A 24936-nucleotide genomic window follows, 5' to 3' on the forward strand; every position below is an offset into this window, starting at 1 on the left:
GGTAGTGAAGCACTGGGAGTAGTAGGCGAATATATCTATTTAGGACAGGTAGTAACCGCAGATCCGGACCATGAAAAGAAAATAACAAGAAGAATAAGATTGGGATGGAGTGCTTTTGGCAAGCACATCACAACAAGGTACCACCCCCGTGATATATTCAAGGCCAATGAGACTGCTTTGTTCTGGCAAATGCTTCCGAACAGAATGCTGGCCTGTCGTGATGACAGCTCCCACGGCGGGTAGGCCAATAAAGCCAGAATATCCGTGTTGCTCGCCACCAACGTCTACAAGTAAACTAAGCTTCAACCGCTCGTAATAGGAAAGAGCAAATTGCTGCGGTGCTTAAAGAACGCAATTTCTGTTCCGGTGTCTTACAGAAGGAACGGGAAAGCTTGGATGACCAGCAAACTTTTTAGCAAGTGGCTCAAGTCCTGGGACGACGACTTGGTAAGCCAAGGCAGAAAGGTCTGCTGATTGATAACTGCTCTGCTCACCATTGCAACGTCAGCAACATCGAGCTTCATTTCCTTCCGCCCAACACAACGTCGTTGCTGCAGCCTTTAGACCAAGGTGTCATTCGTGCACTGACGGCAGGCTATAGGAAGCGACTTGTGCAGAGCCTTTCGCTAAACCTCCGCACTGGCCGGGAGCTGAAAATTGACCTCCTGGTAGCAATAACCATGTAGAATGCGTCATGAAACGACGTCAAACAAGAAACGATTCAGAACTGCTTCCGTCATTGTGGACTCTGTGCTTCCGGCGAGGCTGGCGCGAGCTCATTAAAACAATTACAGTGAACCCCTCGATAGCGGTGAAACGCTGGAGGAACTTGAGTTGTTCAGCCAGCTTTCAGAGTTCCCGGGTGCTGTTGGTGATGGGACTGCAGCAACAGACTTCGACTCCGTCGACGATGATGTTCCGACAACCGGAGAGCTCGCTGACGAAGACATCATTGCCAATCTCACTAGAGATGTCGCCGACGACAGTAACTGTGAGGATACGAGTTTGGACCCGCCATCGTGTTCCGATGCACTTAACGTGCTGAGCGTTGTTTGCCGTTACTGTGAGTCAACAGAAGGCTGTGGGCACAGCTGTTCCCAGTCGCTCGATAATGTTGAGAAGTGCATGCTGAATAATGCTTTCAAAATGAAAAAGCAGAAGAAGATCAGCGACTATTTCTCGCATTATTAGTCCCATCGTACTTGTTTTTTATCAAATAAAAAATACTTTTTAACGACGTGCGGTTTATACATTGTAAAATTTGTTTAAAGCTCTATTTCGAATTACCCGATATATCGAACTAATTCCCAATTTTTTAAGAGTTTGATATATCTAAGTTTGACTACCTGTTTTCATTAATAAACAAACTTCCTTCTTCTTCTTCTTCTCAAAAAGATATGTAGGTCTATGCAGTTTGAATTAATGGGAGCGTATATACAGTAAAACCTCGTTGATACATTTTTTTAATGCAGAAAAGAATGTGTCATTCGGGAAAATGCATGATATGAACTAACTGATTTTGAAAAATTTCACTGCTGAATGAGGTATAGGCATTTAGAATTGAGACCATTACAGCATAAAAGTGTAGTTAGCATTGATAGACATCCAGTAAGCACAGCTTTTTTAGCTCTCCCAGAATTCCGCTCATATTTTCACTGACCTAAGGGTGGAAGAGCTTTGAAAACAAATTAGGTTTATAAAAGTTAATGACAAGCCCGGATCGCTTCCTTGCTGTATATGGATGCGTCTCCCCCTTACAACTGACACATAGAGAAACCACTGCGATGTCTCAGTGTCGCCGTGTTTGTACTCTCCAGACCCGGCCAACTCGTATGCAAGCGAATAGTTGCATACTTAAACCTGGTTGGTCTGTGGTTTGTGGGGTTTAAAGTCCCAAAGCGACTCAGGCTATGAGAGATGCCGTAGTGGAGGACTCCAGAAATTTCAACCACCTGGGGTTCTTTAACGTGCACTGACATCGCACAGCACACGGGCGCCTTGCTTTTCGCCTCCACCGAAAAGCGGCCGCCAAGGCCAGGATTCGATCCCGCGTCCTTGGGCGCAGTAGTCGAGCGCCGTAACCACTGCGCCACCGCGGCGGGGTATACTTAAACCTCTATGTAACGAACCTCCACATAACGAATTCCTCGATATTATGAAGTTTTTCAACACCTCAACGCCGCCCCATTGAAGTGCGTGTATTTGAATGTAACGAAAACACGGCATAGCAGTTGTGCCTTGATATAACAAACTCTCGGTGCAGAATTACTGGAAATTTGGCAGAACCCCACCAGTTTCAGGACGATAAAACAGTAAGCGACGTGAGAGGAATGTCTACAATTGCAAAGAGTGACTGCAGTTGATACAATGTGCAGTGTTTCAGCGCCAACAACGCATCTATGCGGAACATGCAGCAGTCTCTGCCGCTTTTGCTTTTGGAACGTAGCAACAATAATTCACGCTTAAAAGCAGCGGGGAAAAAAAAAACAGAATAAAGAAAAAAGAAATGTGGCGAGCACTGTGCATCCAGTGTGCACTATGGGACAGTCCCTTTGCAGTGGCTGCGCCTGCTTCTACCTGCACTGAAACATGCGCCGGCTGTCTGACGCGGGTGAAGAAACCATAGCAGGCATATCGGCCAGCGCTATAACAGGGCTGAAGAGACACGGTAGCAGCCGACTTCGCTCACTCAAACCACAAGAACGCTAATTAATGCACTGGTCACATGATTTTATTTGTATTTCGAGGGGCTTTCTTTTGAGCCTGGAAAAAAAAAGATACACGTGACGCTCTCTTTATCGCAATTAATGGAATGGGGGTTTCTGAAGACGCTCTCCAACTTTGCAATTCACATTTATGGTCTAAAGTCAATGTTCAGTAAATTATGAAAATTTACGTAATTAGCTAACTAAAAAATGCAAAAAGAAAAAAAAAAATGCCTGTGGTGCACAAGGCAGCTGGCAGTTGTATGCAACTGGCTTTCATTGCTTACCTGAAATATTAGGTTTTCTAAACCCTGGTTCAGGCTAGCTGGGATGTGGTTGATATCATTAAACTCATTATCACTAAAGCAAAGAGTGGGCACGAGAGCAGCGTATCAGCCGCAATGGCTAACAGATCGTCCTTGTTTGCTTCACAGGTCCTGTTTCCGCTCGTGGTGTACAGCATCGGCTTTAACAGCATTTCTGCCGGCGCCAATGTTTCCCTTCATCGAGTGACGCAGCTTTCTACCTGTGATCTGCCTGCATTCGTCCACCAGGCGGCACCTCTGGGATTCCCGCCCATTCCTCATCCCTCCTTGGCTACAGGATGGTCATTGACAGCAAGTGCAGCGCCAGTATTTAGACGCTGGTTTCCGCACGACCGCTCCAATGGGCACGAGAGCAGCGTATCAGCCACAATGGCTAACAGATCGTCCTTGTTTGCTACACAGTGCGTAACTCTATTCCTTTGTATGCTAAAAAAAAGTGACAATTGATGCTTGATGCTGCTCCCGTGCCCACAAGTTCTTTTGAGCGTGTGCAATGAATGTTTTGACAGCTGCCTTCTTTTGCTATTGTCTGGAGATATTGAGGAAAACCCGGGTCCTATGAACACGCGTGGCACCACCAAAGGCGATTTGCGCACAGATGGTGCAGACAAGAGCAGTTATTCCGCTACTAACGTTGTACTAACACAATCTGAGCAAAACATGGAAATTCTGCGCATCTTGAAGGAATTGCAAGCACAGTCAGCCTCACTTTCAACTAGTAACAACGACATAAAGAAATCAATGGAAGAGTTATGGAATGGACAGAGAAACATTGATTCAGCCTTCGCCAATATCAATACCAGACTTATGACCGTTGAAGGAAAAGTTGAAGAGATAGACGATGCAAAACAGGACTTTCAATGTACTTCTCTTGATCTTCAGAAACAAAACCAAATGCTGCAGGCCCGAATCAATAAATTGGAAGACCAAAGTCGGAGAAATAATTTAGTGTTTCATGGAATCGCCGATGACCAAGAAACATAGCAAGAGACGCAGAGTAAACTTCCTGTCTGAATACCTTGGAACCACATGACATTGAGCGGGCTCATCGACTAGGCTGGTATTTATACCCTGGATGCCGTCCAGTGATTGCCAAGTTCGCGAACTTCAAAATCAAAGAAACAATTCTGAGCTACAAAAAAGAGATAAAAGAAAAAGACATTCAAGTATCAGAAGATTACTCGTTTGCCACACACCAAGCACGCAGAAAACTGATTGGTTTTGCAAAATCACTCCCCGGCTCCCCACCTTTCAAACTAAAATACAATAAGCTAGTCGTGAATAACAGATCCTACATGTATGACCCTGTCAGTGAAAAAACGTACCAAATTTCCACTGAACGTACCAAGACAAGATCAGCTCAAGCATCACCATCATCCTACGCTTCACCTAGTGGTGACAAATCTGATTAACGGTCGCTGAGGGGTGGTGGCCTTTGCCTTAACTTACCCGAAATATCAGTATTATTTACTAATATTCGAAGTGTTATCAAAAAACGTACTGAACTCTCCCCTGCCATAAACGCATGCTCCGCTAACGTCATCATCCTAACTGAGACTTGGCTCCATCAAAACATACGAGACTGTGAAATTTTCGGTTCTTCAAACACTTTTTGCATCTATCGTTGTGACAGGACAGACAGGCAGGGTGGAGGTGTACTAATAGCAATTAAGAAAACAAAAGGATCAAGCGCCATCCACATAACATCAAGCATCGAAATGGTATGGGTGTCTTTGCAAATAAGTTATCGGAGAATAATCCTAGGCGCATGCTACCATCCGCCAAATGCCCATCCTACATTTGTTGCCAAGCTTCACGATGCCGTTAATATCGTCGTTGCGCGCTACCCTTCATCTTCAATTTTTTTATTAGGTGACTTCAACTTTCCGGTTATTAATTGGTCTCTAGTACAACCTTCCACGTCTTTGTCTACATGTCAGGAATTCGTTAACTTATGCTCGCTGTTTAGCCTTACCCAAATCGTCAATCAACCTACCAAAATTACCAAAGTTACCGCAAGCACATTAGACCTAATACTAACTAATTGTCCGGAATTGTGTTCAGAAATAACCTACATGCCCAAATTAAGCGACCATTCTTTACTAAATTTTTCTGTAAACATTCCTATTGGGAAACTTGCGACAGTGAAATCTCGTTACTATGAACACCACATTAACAAACTTTTCAAATTAACGAATTTTTAAAGAATCCCCGGCAGATTTGCCATGTTTTCAATGTTAAACTATTTCAGAATTACGAATTTCAAAATAGCGTATATTTCAGAATAACGAACGTATTTTATTTCTTCTATAATTTTGGAACATCAGTATTACGAATTCGGCTAAAATTAACAGCTCCGCAGCTCGGAACTCTCGCGTGAAACGAAACAGAAACTGCCGATTCTGTGTGTATGGTCCGTGGGCTGTAGCTATCATCATCAGGACATCTAGGACCAGCTCCTAGCGCCACCATGAAGCTATGGTTTATTACGCAATAGCCAGCAGGCCTAGCTGCCTGCGTTTTTTTCTTCCTGTGTTGTGTGCCATATGCGGCTCGGTCGTTCATGCGTTCACGCGTGCGGGACGAAATTTTTATTTTTTTTTCCACAGATTATCTTATTGCGAAGTTTGTACGAGATTGGCGATGATATTAGCCAGCGAAGTGCCAAGAAGATATGAACGTAGCTGCTTTCACTGCAAGAAATCGACGCAGAGAAAAATCAATTCGGCTTCTACAGACAGCTAGCATTGCCCTATCGACTGCCGCGATCATTATGGAAGACTGAGACAAGATTTTCAAAGTTCAGGGAGCATTGAAAATGGGGTCAAAGAGAACTTTGATGTTTTTTTTTTTTTTTTTTTGCACATGGAAGAAGTCCGTACTTTCATCGCTCGGTGCAATCACGCACGAAATGAGGTGTTCCGGAAAGTGGAAGGTGTATGCGCTGTAGTGGTGTAACGTATTGCGCAGTCGTGTTTGCTGCGCGCAGCAGAAAATATTTGATTTCTTAAATAAATCAGCTTTGGAGTTAGTGCAACATTTTCACTTGAGGTTTTGCTCGTCTACACACGTGCCTACTGCCAAGGTACGTAATTTTCATACTTAGGTTTGACCACTGGCTTATAATCGCAGATTTTTCATTACAACGATATTTCAAAATAACGAACGATTTTTTGCGGTCCCACGGGATTCGTTATATCGAGATTTGACTGTAGTCACTCTAAAACCATACGTTTGTATCATCGTGCTGACTTCAACATAATAAAGAACTAAGCTCGCTCTTGGAAACGTTTTTCGACGGATTCGACTTCCGATCGGTGAATACAAACTGGCTGTTATTCATGAACAAAATCTTAGATCTCACTAATTGCTATATTCCCACTTGTGCAATATCTTATCAGCAGCACGCACCATGGTATAAGGTTCATCTTATGCGCCTGTCTAACCGAAAGAAAAGTTTCTTCCGTACAGCTTAGAACTTACGCACTGAACATCATTGGTCTCGTTACCGCTCTGCAGCTGAGACTTACATTTCCGCCATGAAAAGTGCCAAAACCAATTATCTGAATAATACAATACCGGGCATGTTGTTAAATAATCCGAGAAAATTTTGGAACATCATTAACCCATCTGAAACGTCTAGAATAGTACTAACGAATTCAAGTGACGAACCGATATCTGATAGCGCATGCACAAGTGTACTAAATGATGTGTTTTAGTTTTTTTTTTTTCACGTGCTGAAACGACGGATTTGCCTGATTTGGCTGATTGTAACTACCTTCCGATGTATCCTGTTGTAATCAATCCTCATGGTATAGCTAAAATCATTGACAAAGTTAAAATATCCTCCTCTGCTGGTGTTGACTGCATTACTGTGAAATTTCTAAAGAGTACTAAAATGTACAGTGAAACCTCGTTATAACGAACAGCTAAAAAATCGGAAAATAGCTCGCTCTATCCATAATTCGTAATATAAAATTTCGTACAAGATCCATGCAAGAGCAGCAAAATTCAATCAGAGAAGGCACAGCAACTCGGAGGGTGCCTTCTTGGGTCACGTCCATTTATTTACAAGCAAAGAACTGCGTTATCGCGGCCTGCTTTTTTTGTGTTGATCGCGTTCCGTATCACTCCCTGTTCCACAGTTCGCAAACGCTCAACAAGGGCAAACCCACTGCTCTCAATAGCACTGTAGTGGCGGTGCAGTAAATCCAATGCAGCAAGCGCTTCTTGTGAAGTCGGAATGTTCTCATCGTTTGCACGGTCAGCCTGAGCTTCGTCTGCGGGATGTTCAGAAACGTCCACAGTGATTTCAGCGTCCGTCAGTACAGCCGTGGTCGCCGCGATGTCGTCGCCGCCTACAAAGTCCTCTACAGTCATTGTTGCGGGCATGTCACCTCATGTCAGAAGCTCGCGGAGCTGTGCTTCTGCTTCGTCCCCATCGTCACTTGTTGCACGGGCCTCTGCTGGAACAAAAGCTGCGTGCCGAAAGCAGTTGGCAATCGTTTCGCCTTTCACGCTGTCCCATGCCGCTTTATTGCTCCCAGCAAGTCGATCTTCAAGTCCTGCTTCATAAGAAGCTTCACAAGAAGAGTGTCAATCAGTCTCCTCTTGTAAACTGCCTTTATCTTGAGCTTGGTCTTTAACGTCAGCTCTGCTCTATTTTTCACGTTCACCGCCATCACAGCACTACGCACGTCCGCGCACCACACTCGACACGACGACCGACGCAGCCTCCGCCGAACGCTACGATGGCCACGCCGCTGCTAACACTAAAACCAAAAAACGCGAATGGCGCAAAAACCAAAAGAGCAAGTTGTTTCCTTCCTCCATCCAAAAAGGCAAAACACAACATTCGATCATGCCGCTGCCGCCGCTGCTGAAGCAGCGCTGTCGGCGATTGTGAGATGCAAACGATTTCTTATGGCCTCCGAGATCACTTCCGTGCGCACAAACAGGCGTGCGGGGGTAATCTCGGAGGCCATAGATTTCTTCGGCTGTCAACTCCCAATGCCGTCGTGGCATCTCTGGCGCTGTCAGCGCCTGCGAGGTAATCCTGAACGTTTGCTGCGCCGCATAACACACATGTAGTGCAACGAAGCCTGCCTCCTGCTATTAAAATGAGGTAGTGCTTGGTGTCGCGAAGTTCGTAATATCCGTTTTATCCCGAACTGCGTTCGCTATGGGAAGTTAAAAATACATGTGTTTGACAAACACATTTCGGAAGAGTTCGCTATATTCAATAATTCGTTATATGCGTGTTCGTTATATCGAGGTTTGACTGTATTCATTTCTTGCCTTAACAAAAACTTTTCAGCAGTCATTGGACAATGGTGAATTGCCGGCTGATTGGAAGATGGGTAAGGTGGTTCCTGTGCATAAATCTGGCAATAAACACTCTCCTTTTAACTACCGGCCCATATCAATTACCAGCATCCCATGCAGAATCTTGGAGCACATACTGTTTTCACGTATTGTCAGTTTTCTTGAATCGAACTCGTTTTTTCATCCCTCTCAGCACGGTTTTAGGAAGTCTTATTCATGCGAAACACAGCTACTTTTATTCACACACAAACTTCACACAATTTTAGACGGTCGCTCGGTTGCCGATTGCATCTATCTTGACTTCGCAAAGGCGTTTGATAAGGTTTCTCATCCCCTCTTGTTACTAAAGCTGCGCATGATAGAATTAGATACTAACATTCTAAAATGGCTGGAATGTTTTCTTTCGCACTGTCAGCAGTTCGTTGCAGTTAATGACATTAGTTCCACCATTCACCCTGTTCTTTCCGGTGTTCCCCAGGGCACTGCCTTGGGGCCTCTGCTCTTTCTTATCTTTATAAACGACTTACCCAAAAATCTCTCCTCTTCTGTGCATCTGTTTGCTGATGACTGCGTTCTTTTTCGAGAAATAACAAACGACAGAGACCAGCACTTGATTCAAACTGACCTTAACACTATCTCATCCTGGTGTAAAACTTAGCACATGACACTCAATCCTAACAAGTGCAAACTTATGCGCATTGCTCGTGTTAATAATGACCTGACCCACTATTCCCTTAATGATGTCTTTCTTGAACCTGTTACAACACATAAGTATCTCGGAATTCATATTACTTCCAATCTCAGTTGGTCCACACACATAGAGTACCTTACTAACAAAGCTAATCGCATGCTCGGTTATTTGAGACGTAACTTTCGCACAGCCCCAGCAAACATCAAACTTTTTTTATACACCACATTTGTCCGCTCACAGCTTGAATACGCTTCAGCAGTCTGGGATCTTGGTACTAAACGTTTGATCGACCTACTGGAAATGACACAACACAAATCAGCTCGTCTGCGTACATCAAGCGTAACCACCATGAAATGTAACTTGGGCTTAACTTCACTTGCATCACGACGCAAAACTGCACATCTGTGTCTTTTTCAAAAAATGCTTGATTACGAATCAATTCGTCGTGAGCTGCTCGTTCCCCCTTCATACATTTCACCTCGAACCGATCACATGCATAAAGTAGGCATCACCATCTGCAGAACTAAAACGTTTTTGGACTCTTTTATACCTCGTACATCATATGAACGGAACCACCTTCCTTCTTCCGTTGCAGCAATTACTGATCCTGTTCTGTTTCGTTCTGCTGTTATCGTTTCTAATGTTTAATATTGTATTATTTACTTGTAATGATTTTTTTCTCTTTTGTTTTAGCGATTTGTTAAATTCTGTTCATGTTTCACATTTTTCAGTGTTTTTATGTACTTTCCCACTCCCCTCTGTAATGCTTTGCCCTGAGGGTATAATAAATAAATAAAAATAAATAAACTATCAGTCGGAGCTCAGCTTCCGCACATGTGTCTCTAAACAAGTTCCATACTTTTCAGCTAAAGATACACATTCCACCTATTAAAACCAACTACAGTGCAGTCCACTTATATCAATACCGAGAAAACCGGAAAATCCGATCGTAATAACCGATTATCGTTATATCTGGAGGAAAGAATGCACCCACATATTTTCCCATGCATGTAGGCTTACCTAATTACCCGCGATAAGTGAATTGGGTTGACAAATCCTTGTAAAGGTCGTAAAGAGCACTGAACACTTTATTAGAGGACGAGTAAATAGTTGTAAAATAACTTAGGCAAGCTGAAAAGGTTGAAAATTCACGCTCGCTTGAGTGCCAGCTGAAGCTTGACAATCGCTGTGAGCATTGCTTCCAGTAGCGCGGACACTGGCGGTAGTCTTTTTTGCGTGCATGGAACCAATTAGAGACTGCATGAACTATACAGGACATCCCCAGTAGTATTGATGATCGTTATAATCGTATAATGCAAATGACCATATTTTTCCCAAGGCTTTTAACCTTGAAACACCACCGGAAATCCCAAAGAATTTTTTGCTGTTTCATCTCGAGAGTTACCGCGCCGACGTCTTGGCACCATCTCTCACAGATGCACAATTGGCGATGGCGATATGGCCAATATGACTGCACAACTGCACTCTCTGTGCAGTAACGGGCAGCGATTGCGATGATGATAGAGCTCATTTGCTAACCACATACAATGCCCTTGAAGATTTCTTAACACCGGTCGGTTTTCGGCACTTATGTTGAGCTTTTGCATCATTCTCTCCTTGGTAATTTATTCTTAATCAAACAATCAGACAAATTTTGTAAATATCTTTTGGGAGGCCAGAAAGCTATTGCTGTATCCGATAAGCAACTGAACATCGATCAATATATATATAGTTTATTTTTACGTAGGGGCAATGGGGAAAACTGATAAATCACAAGAATTTGATAATTATAAGCGATATATTGTTATATTTGGTAACATTATAAGTGGATTACACTGTAGTTCACCTTTCTACTTAACAAGAGTATGTGGAGCTCTGGTCTATTCCAAATCCTGGTAGGAGTGGGGCTAGGCCTCCAATCACTGAGCAGGTCTACCACGGATAGAGTAAGCAGGATGCAAATCAAATGCTCTGAACAGCTGAGGCCGCTAGACTGCCCTCTGGACAATGCAAATAGCACGCAAAGCGTCTGCCCATATGTTCCGGAAACACTGCACCTCTGCAAAGAAAATGCAACCACAAGAATAAAGACAGGTGGATACCATAACTTTCCAGATAATGATGCATCCCTAAAGACACCGAAACTACCAATGTGCAAACAAACCAGTTGCGCGACATCAAACCACCCACTTCATGAGCACTACCAATGTGCAAACAAACCAGTTGCGCGACATCAAACAACCCACTTCATGAACTGCAGAATTGAAACACTTAGGGTGAGCCGGTTGTTCATAATGATAAACAGTGCAATACGCCATGCGCAGCGCCTATAGGGGCGCCACTGAAAGCCGCGTAGCGGCGACCGTCGGAACCCGAGGCGGGCCTCGTGCGGCAAGCGTGAAAGTGGTGCGCGCGTGCGATCTGCCGTTTGTGCGCTTCTCGCGCGGGCACTTCCGCGGTGACAGTGTGCGCAAGGGGATCGCACTTTATAATAGCGTACATGTGTTCGATATCACGGCCGTCTGGAACTACATCGGCTCCGTATGCATCAGTGTCTGCTGCAGACGAGCGTCAACAAGGTTGCGTATGAAGTGGAGCTCATAATTCGTCCATTCCTTGACCTATGAACCAATGTTCTTTCTTTGCTTAATGGTACACGCTTGCTTCGTTTATATGCAATATATTGCTACAATAAACTAGGCAGCGTCGTCGAAACTGCGAGCGGTTTCGTACCGGTGCGACCGCAGGAAAAGCCAGCGAGCTTGCAAACCAGCATTCTGAGCATCAGAAAAATAGCGCATATTGGGCTCCTGTAATAAGAGTTCAGATTTTTCATGCTTGCGCTTTACCACTGCCTGTACGGCATGAATTGCACGTATTCCATCGTCAAAAAGGCAGACCGGGTAGATAATTTCATGGGGGATTGAGATATCAGCAGAAGCAATATCTGAAAAGCTGCATCATCACAGGTTAGCCAAGAGCATATTAGATTTAAATTTTATATCCTATATTATTATTGTAGTATAATCTTCATTTCATTTGTGTCACCCTCGCGCCCAACTGCAGAATTACAAGGTGCTTTATAACAAGCTCTAGAGCCCTTAGTCTGAATAGCAAGTGCAGCGACATGTTATGCTTTCGTAATCTTGCCAGACAACGGGAACACTGGCACTAGTCTTAATGTAATTGCATGGCAAGTTTCAAAACGCACATCGGCAAATATCTGTTCAATAACCTGCCGAAGTGGCTCAGGCTACTGAGGAGAATCGAGTTATTCGGACCGAAGTCGACCGTGATGCCCGCGTTAAGGTGGAGGCGAAACGCAAAATGCAACCGCGTGCTGTGCGATGTCAATGGACGCTAAAGATCGTCTGGCTAAGCGATTCACAAATCTAATGCGTATTGTATCTTTCCGGCTAGCGGAGGCGACCAAGTTTAAACAAGAAGTGTTCACGGAAGGGGCAATGACAAGCAGAAAACACTGAAAACATAGTTGTCACTCAGCCCTGCTACACGACAAATTTAATGTATTTTCCATCGAATGACGCTCGTTCAAAATGATATTTGTTTGCTACTACATGGGAAAATATAATGACATTTGGTGAAAACGACATTAGGTATACGAGTTTGAGGTACTCATCCGAATGCGATCAACGAGGAAAGGCGTTATGTCGACACCAGACACTCGGTGAGAGGATACACCTAAAATAAACTACAAAAGTGCCATCTGCATTAAATACTACTGTGCTCCTGTAAGTTTGCAGCTAGTCATCTATGTGAAATATGCCAAATAGCATCGTAAAAAAAAAAAAAAAAAACTGCCACTCATCGCTGCCAGCCAACCCGTAGCCAACTCAGCGCAGGCGGAACAGGTCGCTTCTGCTGCCACGGTCCGTTGGCGCCAAGTCGCCGACACGACGGATTTCTTCCGCCACCTTCAGAAAAGCATGCTCTGTCCATCTTAAATATCACGCGCTTATTTTGAGGAAGGAATCTAAAAAATTATCGTTACTGAGGAGCGCTGTTTTGTAACGAGATTTTGGAAGAAGTGACAAAAGCAATACAAGCAAATTTCTGCTTTTAGCAGCTGCCGCCGGTTTGACGCAGCTCATCCTTGTTTCGTTCTCTAGCTGCTAAGGCGTCGCCGAAGTTACACCTTCCGTTTACTGTAAGACAATTTGTGAGACAATTGAACAGATAGTAAGGCAGTTTATGAATAGGAAATTTACTATTTCCAAAGCACGTCCAGCTACGGCTTTTATGCGAAACCGTTTAGGCGTTTAGCCTAGCGACGACTAGGGCCTTGCACACGGCCAGAGCACCGTCGTCGGCCGCCTTCGCGGGCAGTAAGCTCGCGGCATCCGATGTAGCAGGCGCTACGAATTTCCGATATTCTTTTTTGATGAGGCTAAGCTCGAGCATTTTTGACGGGCCTTAATACGCCGAGCGAACGATTCGGCGAAAACGTACGGGAGTCAACTGGGTTGTAGTATGCTGCGCCGTAGGGCGATACTCGAAGTTTCTATAAAATCGCCGTCAGACAGTACACTATACTCCCTATTTTACGTGTTGCTCTTGACACTTGCTTTAGTGCGGAAAGTGTACGTTGTTGAAACTCGTACGCGTTTCACTGTCGAGCGCAGACGTGCGCACCTTCCGTACCCTTTCGTAAACAAACGCCGCCGACACAGCCGCTAACTTCGTAATTGATAGTCGTAATCAAAAGGTTGGTTACAAGGTATGCAAGACATGAATGTCAATTTAAAGGCTGCTTTCGTTTACAGCGCCTTCCCCTTCGCAACATATTGAAGGTACTACAATATTTGCATATCAATCACAATTGCCATAATTTGGAAATGGCATTAGCTTTGGTCGTGTAGCAGCGTGTTGAAAAAATGACATTAACCTGAACAAATGTCATTTGGGTGCGATTGATTGCTTTCTGCTTCGAACAGCGGCGATTCACGGCCCCGGTCGTTCTCGTGAAGCATCACTGAAACTTATACCAACAAGTTCCTGGTAAGGTTTATTGTGTGTTCGAAAAACCAACTACGCAGCAATTCTTCCCGGACATTGCTAAAGGTTGACAGCGGCGTTATATCTGTTAAACCGCAACCAAAGACGAAAACACGACGCGCGCGCATAGGCGCTGACACGAACAGCGCCCCGACCGAGCCCGCCTACGCTTTGCGGCTTTGGCGACAGGTGGCGCTGTCGGCGTTTTGCGCATCGCGTATACCAGGACAGGTTTTTGACCGTTTAGCAGCAATGAGTTGCCCAATGCAAGAGCACGGAAATGGTAGGGCCACACACAGTGATCAACAAGGAGCACCCTTAACTCTGTGGCATCACACAAATAGAGCATGACAAAACTGGGACTTACCAGCAACAATAAAAAGCACAAAAGCATTGGTGCAGTGGCAACACAGTTTATGCTTGCAACTATAATCAATGCACCCTCCAAGAAAGAAGCAAAAGGACTGCTTTCAAGGCAGATGCACACTGGCTCTGCAAAGTATACCTTGCTGGCGTCAGACTTGTCCTCTTGCTCCTCATCCGTGAGGAAGTCCCGCTTTGGATAAGGTATGGGCACGCCCGCGAACACACTGCACAGGCAACAACAGGCACAAGCTGGAGGCAGTAAGGAATGCCCAGCAAGCACTTCATGAAAAAAAATACATATATGGGGGATACTTTTAGGCCAGCCTTTAAGGGTATGATGTGACAGTACAGTCGAACCCGGATAATTCGAATTTTCATTATATCGAACTCACAAAATATCCCCTTGAACATCCCACGTAAAAGTACAGGAAAGCTGCTTCGTATATCGAACTCAATTTTATCGGTCATTCGATATATCGAACTCCGCACCACGCACTGGGAGATGAGATGCGCCTGCACCAAAGACGATCACATCACCATCGGCCGTTTACCTCGTGACGTTTTCAAGGCATGCACGGAAGGAATGAGAGGGAACAGCTCGGCAACGGCTGGTCTAGGGCAGCGCTGCGCCCTTTCCCCAAAGGCGCGCACATCTGCGATCATTTGCCGAGCGCCAGCACGTGACATTTGCAAGCCATGTGCGTGAAGGAACGAGAGGGAACCGGTTTGGCAACATCTGGTACAAAGCAGAGCGGACGCAGCCATGGTGCTTGGGATGGGAAAAACGCGATAGAGCGAAGCGCAAGGGTGCGCCCATTCTTCTGCTGAGCTTTCTTTCCTTCCTCTCTCTTTCCTGGTCTTCACAGCAGCACACACTACGCATGTGCCAAGCGAGCACAGGTGACAGATGTTGAACGCTTTCTCCGGCTTGTGTAGTGAACAATCTGCGCACGGCGACTGACATGCAATGCGCGTCTCGCGTCGTCGTGCTGAACGTGTGTAAGCTATGGCGAGATCAGACGTTGAGAAGTGCCAGATCTTTTTAAGGCGGAAGCCTTTAATGGCTCATACTGTCGTCGACAAAAGCTGTTTGCGCGAGCGGCACACCTGATTGGTCGACAGAGAAGTGACATCACCAACCGCCAAATTCGAAGTGACCAACCAGAAGTCTTATGCCCAATCACCATTGAATCGATATAGAAAAAATAAATTCATAAACCTTGTCTTCCACCTAGGAATCGAACCTGCATCCCTTGGATCCCCAGCCCAGCGCTTTACCACTGTGCCACGTCCCGGATCGTGACACGCTCTTCATAATTCCCTTGTCTACGGTGAGAATGATCACGGGATTCTGCGAGTGACAGATGCTGCGTCTTTCCTTTCCTGTAGACGAATTACAGGAGCGGCAGATTGTTTTTGTTTTTCTTGCGTGAGTCGCCCATTCTTGCATCCATGAATCAACAAAAGCACGCGTTCTGCTGCGATTATGACACCAGCTTTTAGCACTGTTCGCTTCAAACGGCATTTACAGCTATCACGCTTTCCAGTGATTTTGTGGCAGTGGACTACGCTCGCCCCAAGCGCGGCGTGATAAATCGAACTAGGCTTGTGCAATCAAGCCATCATGGGCATTCTGCCAAGTTCGTTCCCGCCACCGCGGGAGCTATCGAAAGATAAACATGCCGCGACTTTATCACTACGCAGCATCGTGGCGCGCTGCCAATAAACGAGCTGTGGACGCAACTGAGGAACGCGCCACTGACATGCAAGCGAAAACGCTCGTGATTTCTGCCGCGATGACGAAAAAAACCTGTTTTGAGCTGTTCCAACAAGTTGGAAGCTTTTCGTAGTGTTGCTACCTCCCGTCGCTGAGTTCGCTCAATCGCTTGCATGTGAACCGGCTTTAACGCTTGTTTTTTCAAATTGTCGGGAACGAAAGTGGAGGGTAGGTTCATTATACGAATGGGCTGATTATGCGATGAATACAGTATCATTTTTCATGATTGTAAGCGGCATCTCAAGTCGATTTCTGTATATTGAATTATCGATATATCAAACTATTTCGCAATCCCCTTCGAGTTCGATATGTCCGGGTTCGACTACTAATGGCTCCCATAGAGATGCTCGTTCACCTATATTCATTTTGTTGAGTCTTAACCACTTGGTTTGTGCATCTGTTATTGAAGTCGTGAGCTGAAAGGCCACCTGAAAAAGCCTCACTTTAACCTAGCTATAAAAACGCATCTGTGTTGCCATGGAGGTGGTGTGCTCGACTCAGGATGCGAGGGTCTCTCGTTCGATTCCCATCTCACAAGAGCTTCTGAAGACAGTAGCACTTGCCGAATGTCATGTGGTCTGAAGATGTCACAAGCGCATTGTCGACACTGAACTTTCTGCACAACGAAGCTCTTAACGCTGTCATGCAAAAAGAATTTGCTGCAAGCAATTGCTCCTTCCAAGCAGAGACAATGTGATAACCCCCATAAAAGTTAGATGGGGGCTAGCTGCAGTCGCAATTTACGATAAGTTCTTGCACTTTCAAAACGTGCAACTCGCTTGAATACAGTAGAACACCTCGTTGATATGTTTTCGGTTCATACGATTTCCCGTTTCATACACTTAAAACTGTGGGCAGTAAAACATTGCCCATGAAGTTGCACTATTTTTTTTTTTTCGTTTAATATGTTCCCCCATAACACGATTTCCCGATTTCTATGTTCAAAATTTCAAAAAAATGTGGTCGTATAATACATTTTTCAATCAACTGGACATTTGTTAACAAGTGCTTGCAACATAAAAAACTGATCAGCGAAGCTCACCCACCATAGTTGCTTTCCAGCAGCGCCTTGGTGCAAAGGGGAGAAGCATCAAAGAAAGACAACAAGCTAATTTTCCTGCAGAAACACGACTTGGCAAAGCAACATGACGGCTTCTTTGTGGTGCCTTAGGGGCATAGGAGGGAATCATTTAACAACTGTTCATTTGAATATGAGTGAGCCAGGTCTGGGGGACGCAGCATGCAAAAAAAGCGTCGTCTGTAAGCCATCACGATGGCTTCTCCACACGTCATTGGTGTAAGGGAGCGAAGCATCGGGAAACAACCAATTAAGCGATCTTAGCTCATCATGCTTTCTACAAACTAGATTTGTTACTAAATCTCTTCTGCCCTTACAACACAAATGCAGATTGAATTCTCTTAGAGAAGAAAGGAGCTGCACATACTGGATATTGATGAATGCTAATCTACACTTATATGCAGTTAAAGTGTCAATTCTAATTGCCTTTGTACCTTATTAAGCAGTTAAATTTTTTCATAATCAAGCATTTGGTTCATATGTTTTCCTGGATAATACGACGTTTTCCCCCATACTTTAAAGAATGTAGCAAAGAGGTTTTATTGTATAACACAATGAACCACAAAAACAAACAAAGGAGGGCCGTAGCAACAGTCACTGCACCGCAAATAAGTGCAAAGATGACAAAAGAGCAAGCAATACATCTAGAACCTGTTTTTCTCCTTTATTTCTTCCCTGTGCCTTATTTGAAAGAACAAAAAAGCCCTCTTACAGTATCGTGCTGATTTCTCTTCTCTCTGGACAATTATGCTCCGTCCTATTTTCAAAGACATTCCACGTGACTTTACCTGCCTGCCTGTAAAGCTGCATCTACAGGGAGCCACAAGTTACCAAGTTACAGACTGCACGGCTTTTTTTCTGTTAACCTCTACCAGCGTTCACAGCCTTCCGTACTGTTACAGAAAAGTCTCAGACCAATTGCCAAGGGGAAAAGCACTCACTCCTGAGTGGGCACAGGGTCCTCAAGGAAGTAGGGGTCCTGCATGGCCTGCTCGGAGGTTATCCGCTTGGTTGGGTCCATCAACAGCAGCTTCTGAAGCTGAAGGAAGGGCCCCCACACCATCCCCGATCAACGTACCACACACACACACACCAGACACAACACGAGTGTGATGCACAGCACAACACTGCTGGCACAAAAGGTACCTGCAAAACATCTACCAGAGCAGAAAATTTAACAGCTGCCACTGAACAATCAACAGCTGGACAATACCCACTGCAGGGCGAAGGCATCTCCCCTATTCCTCCAATCAACTCAGTCCTGTGCTAGCTGCATCCACTCCACCTCTGCGTACTTCTTGACCTCTCCGCCCACCTAAATTTTTGCCGCCCCCTGCTATGCTTTCCTTCCCTTGGAATCCTGTTTGTTACCCTAAGCAGCCATCGGTTATACTCTCTTCGCATTGCACATCCTGCCCATGCCCATTTCTTCTTGATTTCCACTAGAATGTCAGTAACTCAAGTGAGTTATTTCTCCGAACCACTCTGCACGCTTCCTATCTCTTAACGTTATCCCTACCATTTTTCTTTTCATAGCCCTCTGCGTTGTCCTCAACTTAAGTAGAACCCTCTTTGTTAGCTTCCACGTTTCAGCCCCATAGGTGAGTACAGGTAAGATGCAACTGTTGTATACTTTTCTCTTGGGCGGTACCGGTAATCTGCTAGCCGTAATCATAATTGGTATTGCAGAAGAGTAGGAATCTTGTCCAGTTGGTACATCATGAAGAGGAGAACCAATCAAAAAAAGGACGAAGGGACGTATACCACAACAACTGGACTGTGTTTATTGAAAACAACAAACACCCAGCAGGGCTGACAGGGCATGCACAGCACAAACATCGCTACAATCCGGAAGTCGCATGGGGAAACACACTTGAATCTGTCGCCGGCGTTCCAAGAAAGCGAATTCGTTTTCCAACAACGCACTGAAGTCGTACTGATACAATTGTCGCCATTCACAGTGATGAAGTAGGCCTCTAGAATTTTGCGCCCTGCCTCTGCCAAGAATAGTAATAGTGCCTAGCAGAGGGTACAAGTACATTTCCTGCAATGACGAGGCAGCGTCCTTGTCTAGAATAAAAGAGGTGGATGGCAGCCAGCCACCACATATCGTGAACGCCTCAACTGATATCGCTAGTATTGCGTTCGCAAAGTGGCTCGTCTCCAGAAGGTGTCTCCGCCAGTAGCATACAACCATGCTGTAGAGCTTAGTAAGCAGCTTGACAGTGTCAACTTTCAAAAATCAGAAATTCGTAAGTGACATTTTAAAGAAATAAATGCCACTTTTATTAAATTTAGCTTTTTTTTCTTAAACAGGGAGAGTCCAATTATTACAAACTTTGTACACAGCAGACAAAATCCATGTGGCCGTCAAATTCGTTTCTAGGTGGGCTCGACTTTATTTGGACTATGCTAGCACATGCACATACAGTAAACCCTCGTTAACACTAACTCTCATATCTTAAAAAATCGGTTGTCGAAATTTTTCCACGCCGCGCCTTCACCTCCCATAGGTGCTATTTATTAGCTCCCGTTTATCTCGAAGCATTTTTCGGGCGTAATACGGATATCTCAAAATTTTTACCGGAAGGACCGAAGGTAAAGGTCATTACCGAAATGTGATACGGGCTCCAAGCGAGCGTTTTGTTCCTATATTAAGTGCCGAACCCGGCCACATTTGAAGAGCGAATATAAAATTCCAGCGGACGCAGCCGTTTTTCACCTTGGGAGCAGTCACTTGAACGCCACTCGCGCGGGGGCTGATGGATCTTATCGGGCAGTCGGTTCGGCGTGGTTCGGTCAGCTGTCCTTTGCACGTGCATACCGGCTAGTGATTGTGTGGTTTCGTCGTGCTATGTGCACGAAGCATTGACTTTGATTTTTGTTGTGTATGTGGTGTTCGCAACGGACGACGATGCCCCGCCCTAAGCAGTGCAAATCTCTGACGCTGGAGAGAAAAGTCGCCTTAATCAAGGAAGTAGACAAAGGAGGAAAGTAAAAAACAAGCATCACGAAAGAATCTGACATCCCATTGTCGACGCTCTCAACAGTATTAAAGAACAGGCAGAAGGTACTGGACGACTTCGAGCAAAGCTTCTCAAGCAAGCGGAAGCGGATTCGGGCCTCAAAATTCCTGGAGGTAGAAGCAGCACTGATGTTGTGGCTCCAGAATGTCAGGGCAGCGAACCTTCCAGTGACCACCCAAATGATGATGGAAAAGGCCGACGCTCTGGCATTGCAGATGGGCCGCATGGACTTCAATTGCAGCAATGGCTGGTTTGAACGGTTTAAGAAGAGAAACAACGTTGCCTCGAAGAAAGTCCACGGCGAGCGACACCATCGATGAAGGGGCTGATGACAACTGGCCGAACCACCGACTCGCTGAGCTACAAAAGGCTTACGCAGACAAGGATATTGTCACGTCTCGATAGAACGCCAAGGAGGGCCGAAAGATAAGACGGTTTGATTAGTAGACTAGAACGAGCCTGGTGCTCAAGCTTCCTCCTTCTTCTTCCAGGCTCGCGCTTGTATTCTCAGTCGTCATCTTTTGCGTCGTCTTCTACGCGGCATTTGCTCCCCTCCTTAGGAAGCATCGTCCTGATGAGAACAAAAGGAAGTAGGAGGTTAAGGTCAGCCCGAGTGGTACGGCTTCATATGTACGACGTGGACGACGTCAGCTTGGTGCTGGCGTCGCTTTGATGTCGACACCCCATCTGGCATCACCTCATAAATGATGTCGATTAAACGTAGCTGAACAACATAGGGTCGGAAGTATTGCCGCAATAGTTTTTCGGAGAGTCCAAGGCAGCGAATAGGCGTCCAGACTCACACTTTGTTGCCAGGTTCGTACATTGCATGTCGGTGTCTCTGATTGTAGCGTCGTGCATCATGCTCCTGCTGATTTTTGATCCGCACACGCGCTAGTTGGCGAGCTTCCTCTGCACGCTGAGTGAATTCCTCGGCGTCCTGATCGAGATCATCGGTGTCGGCATTCGGGAGCAACATTGCATCCAGCATAGTTGTTACTGGTCGCCCGTGAAGGAGGCTGAATGGTGTCATGCGAGTGGTGTCTTGGCGTGCCATATTGTAGGCGAACGTGACGTAGGGAAGTATTTCGTCCCAATTCTTGTGGTTCATGTCGACGTACATGCAAAGCATGTCTGCGAGGGTCTTATTGAGGCGTTCCGTCAACCCATTGGCTTGAGGGTGATAGGCTGTAGTTTTACGGTGACTGGTACCACTGATGCGAAGAACAGTCTCCAAAAGTTTGGCCGTAAATGCAGTTCCTCGGTCGGTTATAATAAGTGCCGGAGCACCATGCCTCAGGACAATGTTCTCAACGAAGAACCTAGCTGCTTCGGCGGCGGTACCCCTTGGCAGAGCCTTGGTCTCCGCGTAGCGGGTCAGATAATTGGTGGCAACAATTATCCATTTATTCCCTGCTGTAGATGTCCGAAATGGTCCCAGGAGGTCCATGCCAATTTGCTTAAAAAGTGTTGCTGGCACTTGAAGAGGGTGGAGTAGGCCGGCTGGTTTTACGGCGCTGGCAGTCTATGCACGTACGTACATAGTGTTTCACTGTTGCCGGCAGTTTTGGCCAGTAGTATCCGTGCTGTACTCTAGCCAACGTGCGGGTGTAGCCTAGGTGACCGGCGGTTGGCTCGTCGTGGAACGCTTGCAAAACTTCAGTGCGGAGAGCTGATGGGACGACGAGTAGATGACTGTTTCCCCCAATTCCTGGTCCTCTCGCTGCTGTTGGGAAAGCTTTGCGTCATCTATGACACCTAAAAACGCAGTGTCTTCATCGATCATAGTGGAAGGTTCGACTGGCACTTGCGAAAGGCAATCTGCATCTGTGTGCTTCTTTCCAGATTTGTAAATAACTGCCATGTTGAATTCTTGTAATCGAAGGCTCCAACGCGCGAGTCTCCCTGAAGGGTTCTTTAAGGGGGGACACGGCTCTTTGAGACGAAAAAATCGCGAAAAAATCGATTTTTTGAAAGTGACATTTTCAGAATCTGTAGCTATTATTCCTTTAATTCGCCAGATTTTATATCTCGCGGTGCAGTATTTGGGCCAAAGAATCAATTTATAGCATCACTGTCAGCTGAAACCCGCGAAAAAATGTTTTTTTTTCCGAGGCGCGTAGGTCGTTTTCTACACGCACGATCGCAGCCATCTTGGTCTCGTTGGAAAGAGCGGCTTTTCTTTTCCCATTTCCCGCCACAAGTGCCTCCGCCGGCTTACTGGTGACGCTAAAATCCGAGCATAAAAAAAGTCCAAACATGCGGTTCTATTCATCGAGCTAGCACACGTGATTGAAAAGCGCGCTGTGATTGGCCGCGCAAAGTTCCCGTCGTCTGCTCCTTCGCAGGCGACGCATCTCTCCAGTCGTAGGGTTGTGACGAGTGCGGCACCATGTTGGAAGCAACGCCGAAGTTTGCCATGAGTCACAAGTTTGGCAAAAAGAAGAAACGATCGGCCTACAACTTCAAGAAGCGCTCAGTTCCTTTGGCCAGCGTCGAGAATAGTCCGCCGCCAACAGCAAGTGATGCCGAAGCAGCGGACAGTACCGAAGTGGACTTGGCCTAACCGGATCGCCGACGAGTGAATGCATTCTGGACAGCAGCCGCATTCGGCGCGACAGCGAAATATTGCAGCGTACGGAGTTGTTGCACAGAGAAATGGAAGCCCAAAAAAAGCTACAAGTTCTTTCTTCAACACCGGCCACCAAGCGAAAGATGGATTTTTTCACTCGTGCTGACGATGTTGCGGCCGCGCAATCGGACATCGAGACGGGTTTCGTTGTCGTTAGTTTGGACTCAATGAACGCCTTGATGTCGTTTGTGAAGTGCAAGGTGTGCGGCGGTAGCGTCAAGGTAGGGAAAAGTGAACGTGAATACGGCCTCGCCATAAAGATTACAGTAGAATCTCAATGATACGAATTCCAAGGGAGCACGCAAAATATTCGTATCATTCCGAATTCGTATGATCCAAAACAAGTCAACTTCCACATGGGAATGAATTGAAAATGAACCAAACTTTATTATGGCGAACTACTTGCGGCCAAAAAAGTCTGTAATGCTTGTCTACACTTTTTTTTTTTGCTACTGATGTCGTGGACAAGCACCGCCTGAAAGGCATAAAAACCATGCCGCGGTTTTGTCGCTCACGCTGCCGGCATTTACGGTGCGGTGCAGAACGTCCAAAGCGTGAAGAGTATCTGCCGCTGACGGCGACTGATCCCACTCGTCGTCAGCGTCACCATCGCTGTCAGGCTCACTTTCGCAATCGCAGCCCACAGGTCGCGACGTTGTCGTCCGCGGTAACGAAGTCCCGAGCTGAAGCTTCAGTTTCCAGATTGTCCCAGCCATCAATCGTGATGTCTTCATCTGGCTCTTGAGAATCTCCTGCCGAAGCCGCATCAAGTCCGATGCAAATCCGCACTTTCTAAAACAGTTCGAGATTGTGTCTGAAGTTACACTATCCCACAGCATGGCTAGAAAGAGCAAAGCATCTAAGAGACTGATCCGCAAGTTTGCTTCTTTACGGTCAATTTTCGCCAGCAGACACCTCACTAGAAGTCCTTTAAAATGATGTTTCACATTTCTAATTATCCCAGCGTCCAGTGGCTGAAGACGGCTGGTAGTGTTCGCCGGCAGGAACCTGACTTTCACATTATTGAATGTCATTTCCTTTGGGTGGGCAAAGCACTGGTCCACGAAAAGCAAAATTTTCCGGTTTCTTGACGCCATTTTCCAATCAAGGCTTGTCAAGAACTCGTGGAAAAAATCTCCAGTCATCCACACCTTTCGGTTACATTTGTAAAAGACAGGCAAGCGCTCTGCCGATCGGAAACACCTCGGTTTCTTCGACTTACCGATAACGGTAAGTTGGAGTTTCTCGGATCCAGCCGAGTTGCAGCAAAAGAGTACTGTTACTCTCTCCTTGCTTTTCTGGCCGCCCTGGCAATGCCTGGGCTTTTAGGCACAAACTTCTTTCCGGTTGAAGGTTGAAAAAGAGGCCCACCTCGTCGGCATTAAATATGTTGCGTGGCGCGTACTCCGAAATCAGCGCCGGCAGCGTGTTCAGCCACTCATCTACAGCTGACTGGTCCACTTTCTAGCCTTCACCTGAAACGACCCGGTAGACAAGTCCGTGCCGCTCCTTAAACCGGTGCAGCTATCCCCCCGACGCTTGGAAATTTTCAATTCCAAGCGAAAGCGCGACGGTGTCGGCTTTTTCACATATCACCTTGCCGTCCATGTTGCCGCCGGCCGCTGTCACTTCGCTGAACCAAGTCAGCAGAACCTCTTCCAGCTTGACATGGGTCGCTGTTTTAGCCTGCTTCACGTTCGCACCGAAGTGCTGCACATTCTTCAAGATGACATCTTGCTGCCCAACAATGGTGCAGAGCATCGACGGTGCCAACCCTAGCTGATTTGCCAAGTCGACACGCTTCTTAGGGTTTTCGTCAACCCTCTTCAGCACTTCAAGCTTTTCCTTAAAAGAAAGGGCTTTACGCTTCCGTGACATTTCGGCAGGAGCGAACGCTTGCATCTTTCTAACGTTTTGGCAGTTCACGTCACAGCGAACGACAAAAAGAAGCGGCGAACGGAGAACTACTGCAGCGGCAGCCAGCATTACAGGCC

The 24936-nt window shown here is 45.9% G+C and overlaps 1 protein-coding gene across 4 annotated transcripts in view; it reads right to left on the minus strand.

The window, feature by feature from the left end:
* Positions 1 to 24936, minus strand: part of Cdk8 (cyclin-dependent kinase 8) — a 136361-nt gene that overhangs the window by 21007 nt on the left and 90418 nt on the right. For all 4 annotated transcript variants that reach the window (XM_084605677.1, XM_084605685.1, XM_084605670.1 and 1 more), the window contains 2 exons: positions 18226 to 18323; positions 14569 to 14653 (listed from right to left, as the gene is read on the minus strand). In XM_084605677.1, the coding sequence (XP_084461803.1) occupies positions 14569 to 14653; positions 18226 to 18323 (183 nt within the window). The remainder of the gene's footprint in view (positions 1 to 14568; positions 14654 to 18225; positions 18324 to 24936) is intronic.

Source organism: Amblyomma maculatum, chromosome 1, assembly GCF_055883805.1.
Source record: "Amblyomma maculatum isolate TAMU_Amacu chromosome 1, ASM5588380v1, whole genome shotgun sequence".
Classification (NCBI taxonomy): Eukaryota; Metazoa; Arthropoda; class Arachnida; order Ixodida; family Ixodidae; genus Amblyomma; species Amblyomma maculatum.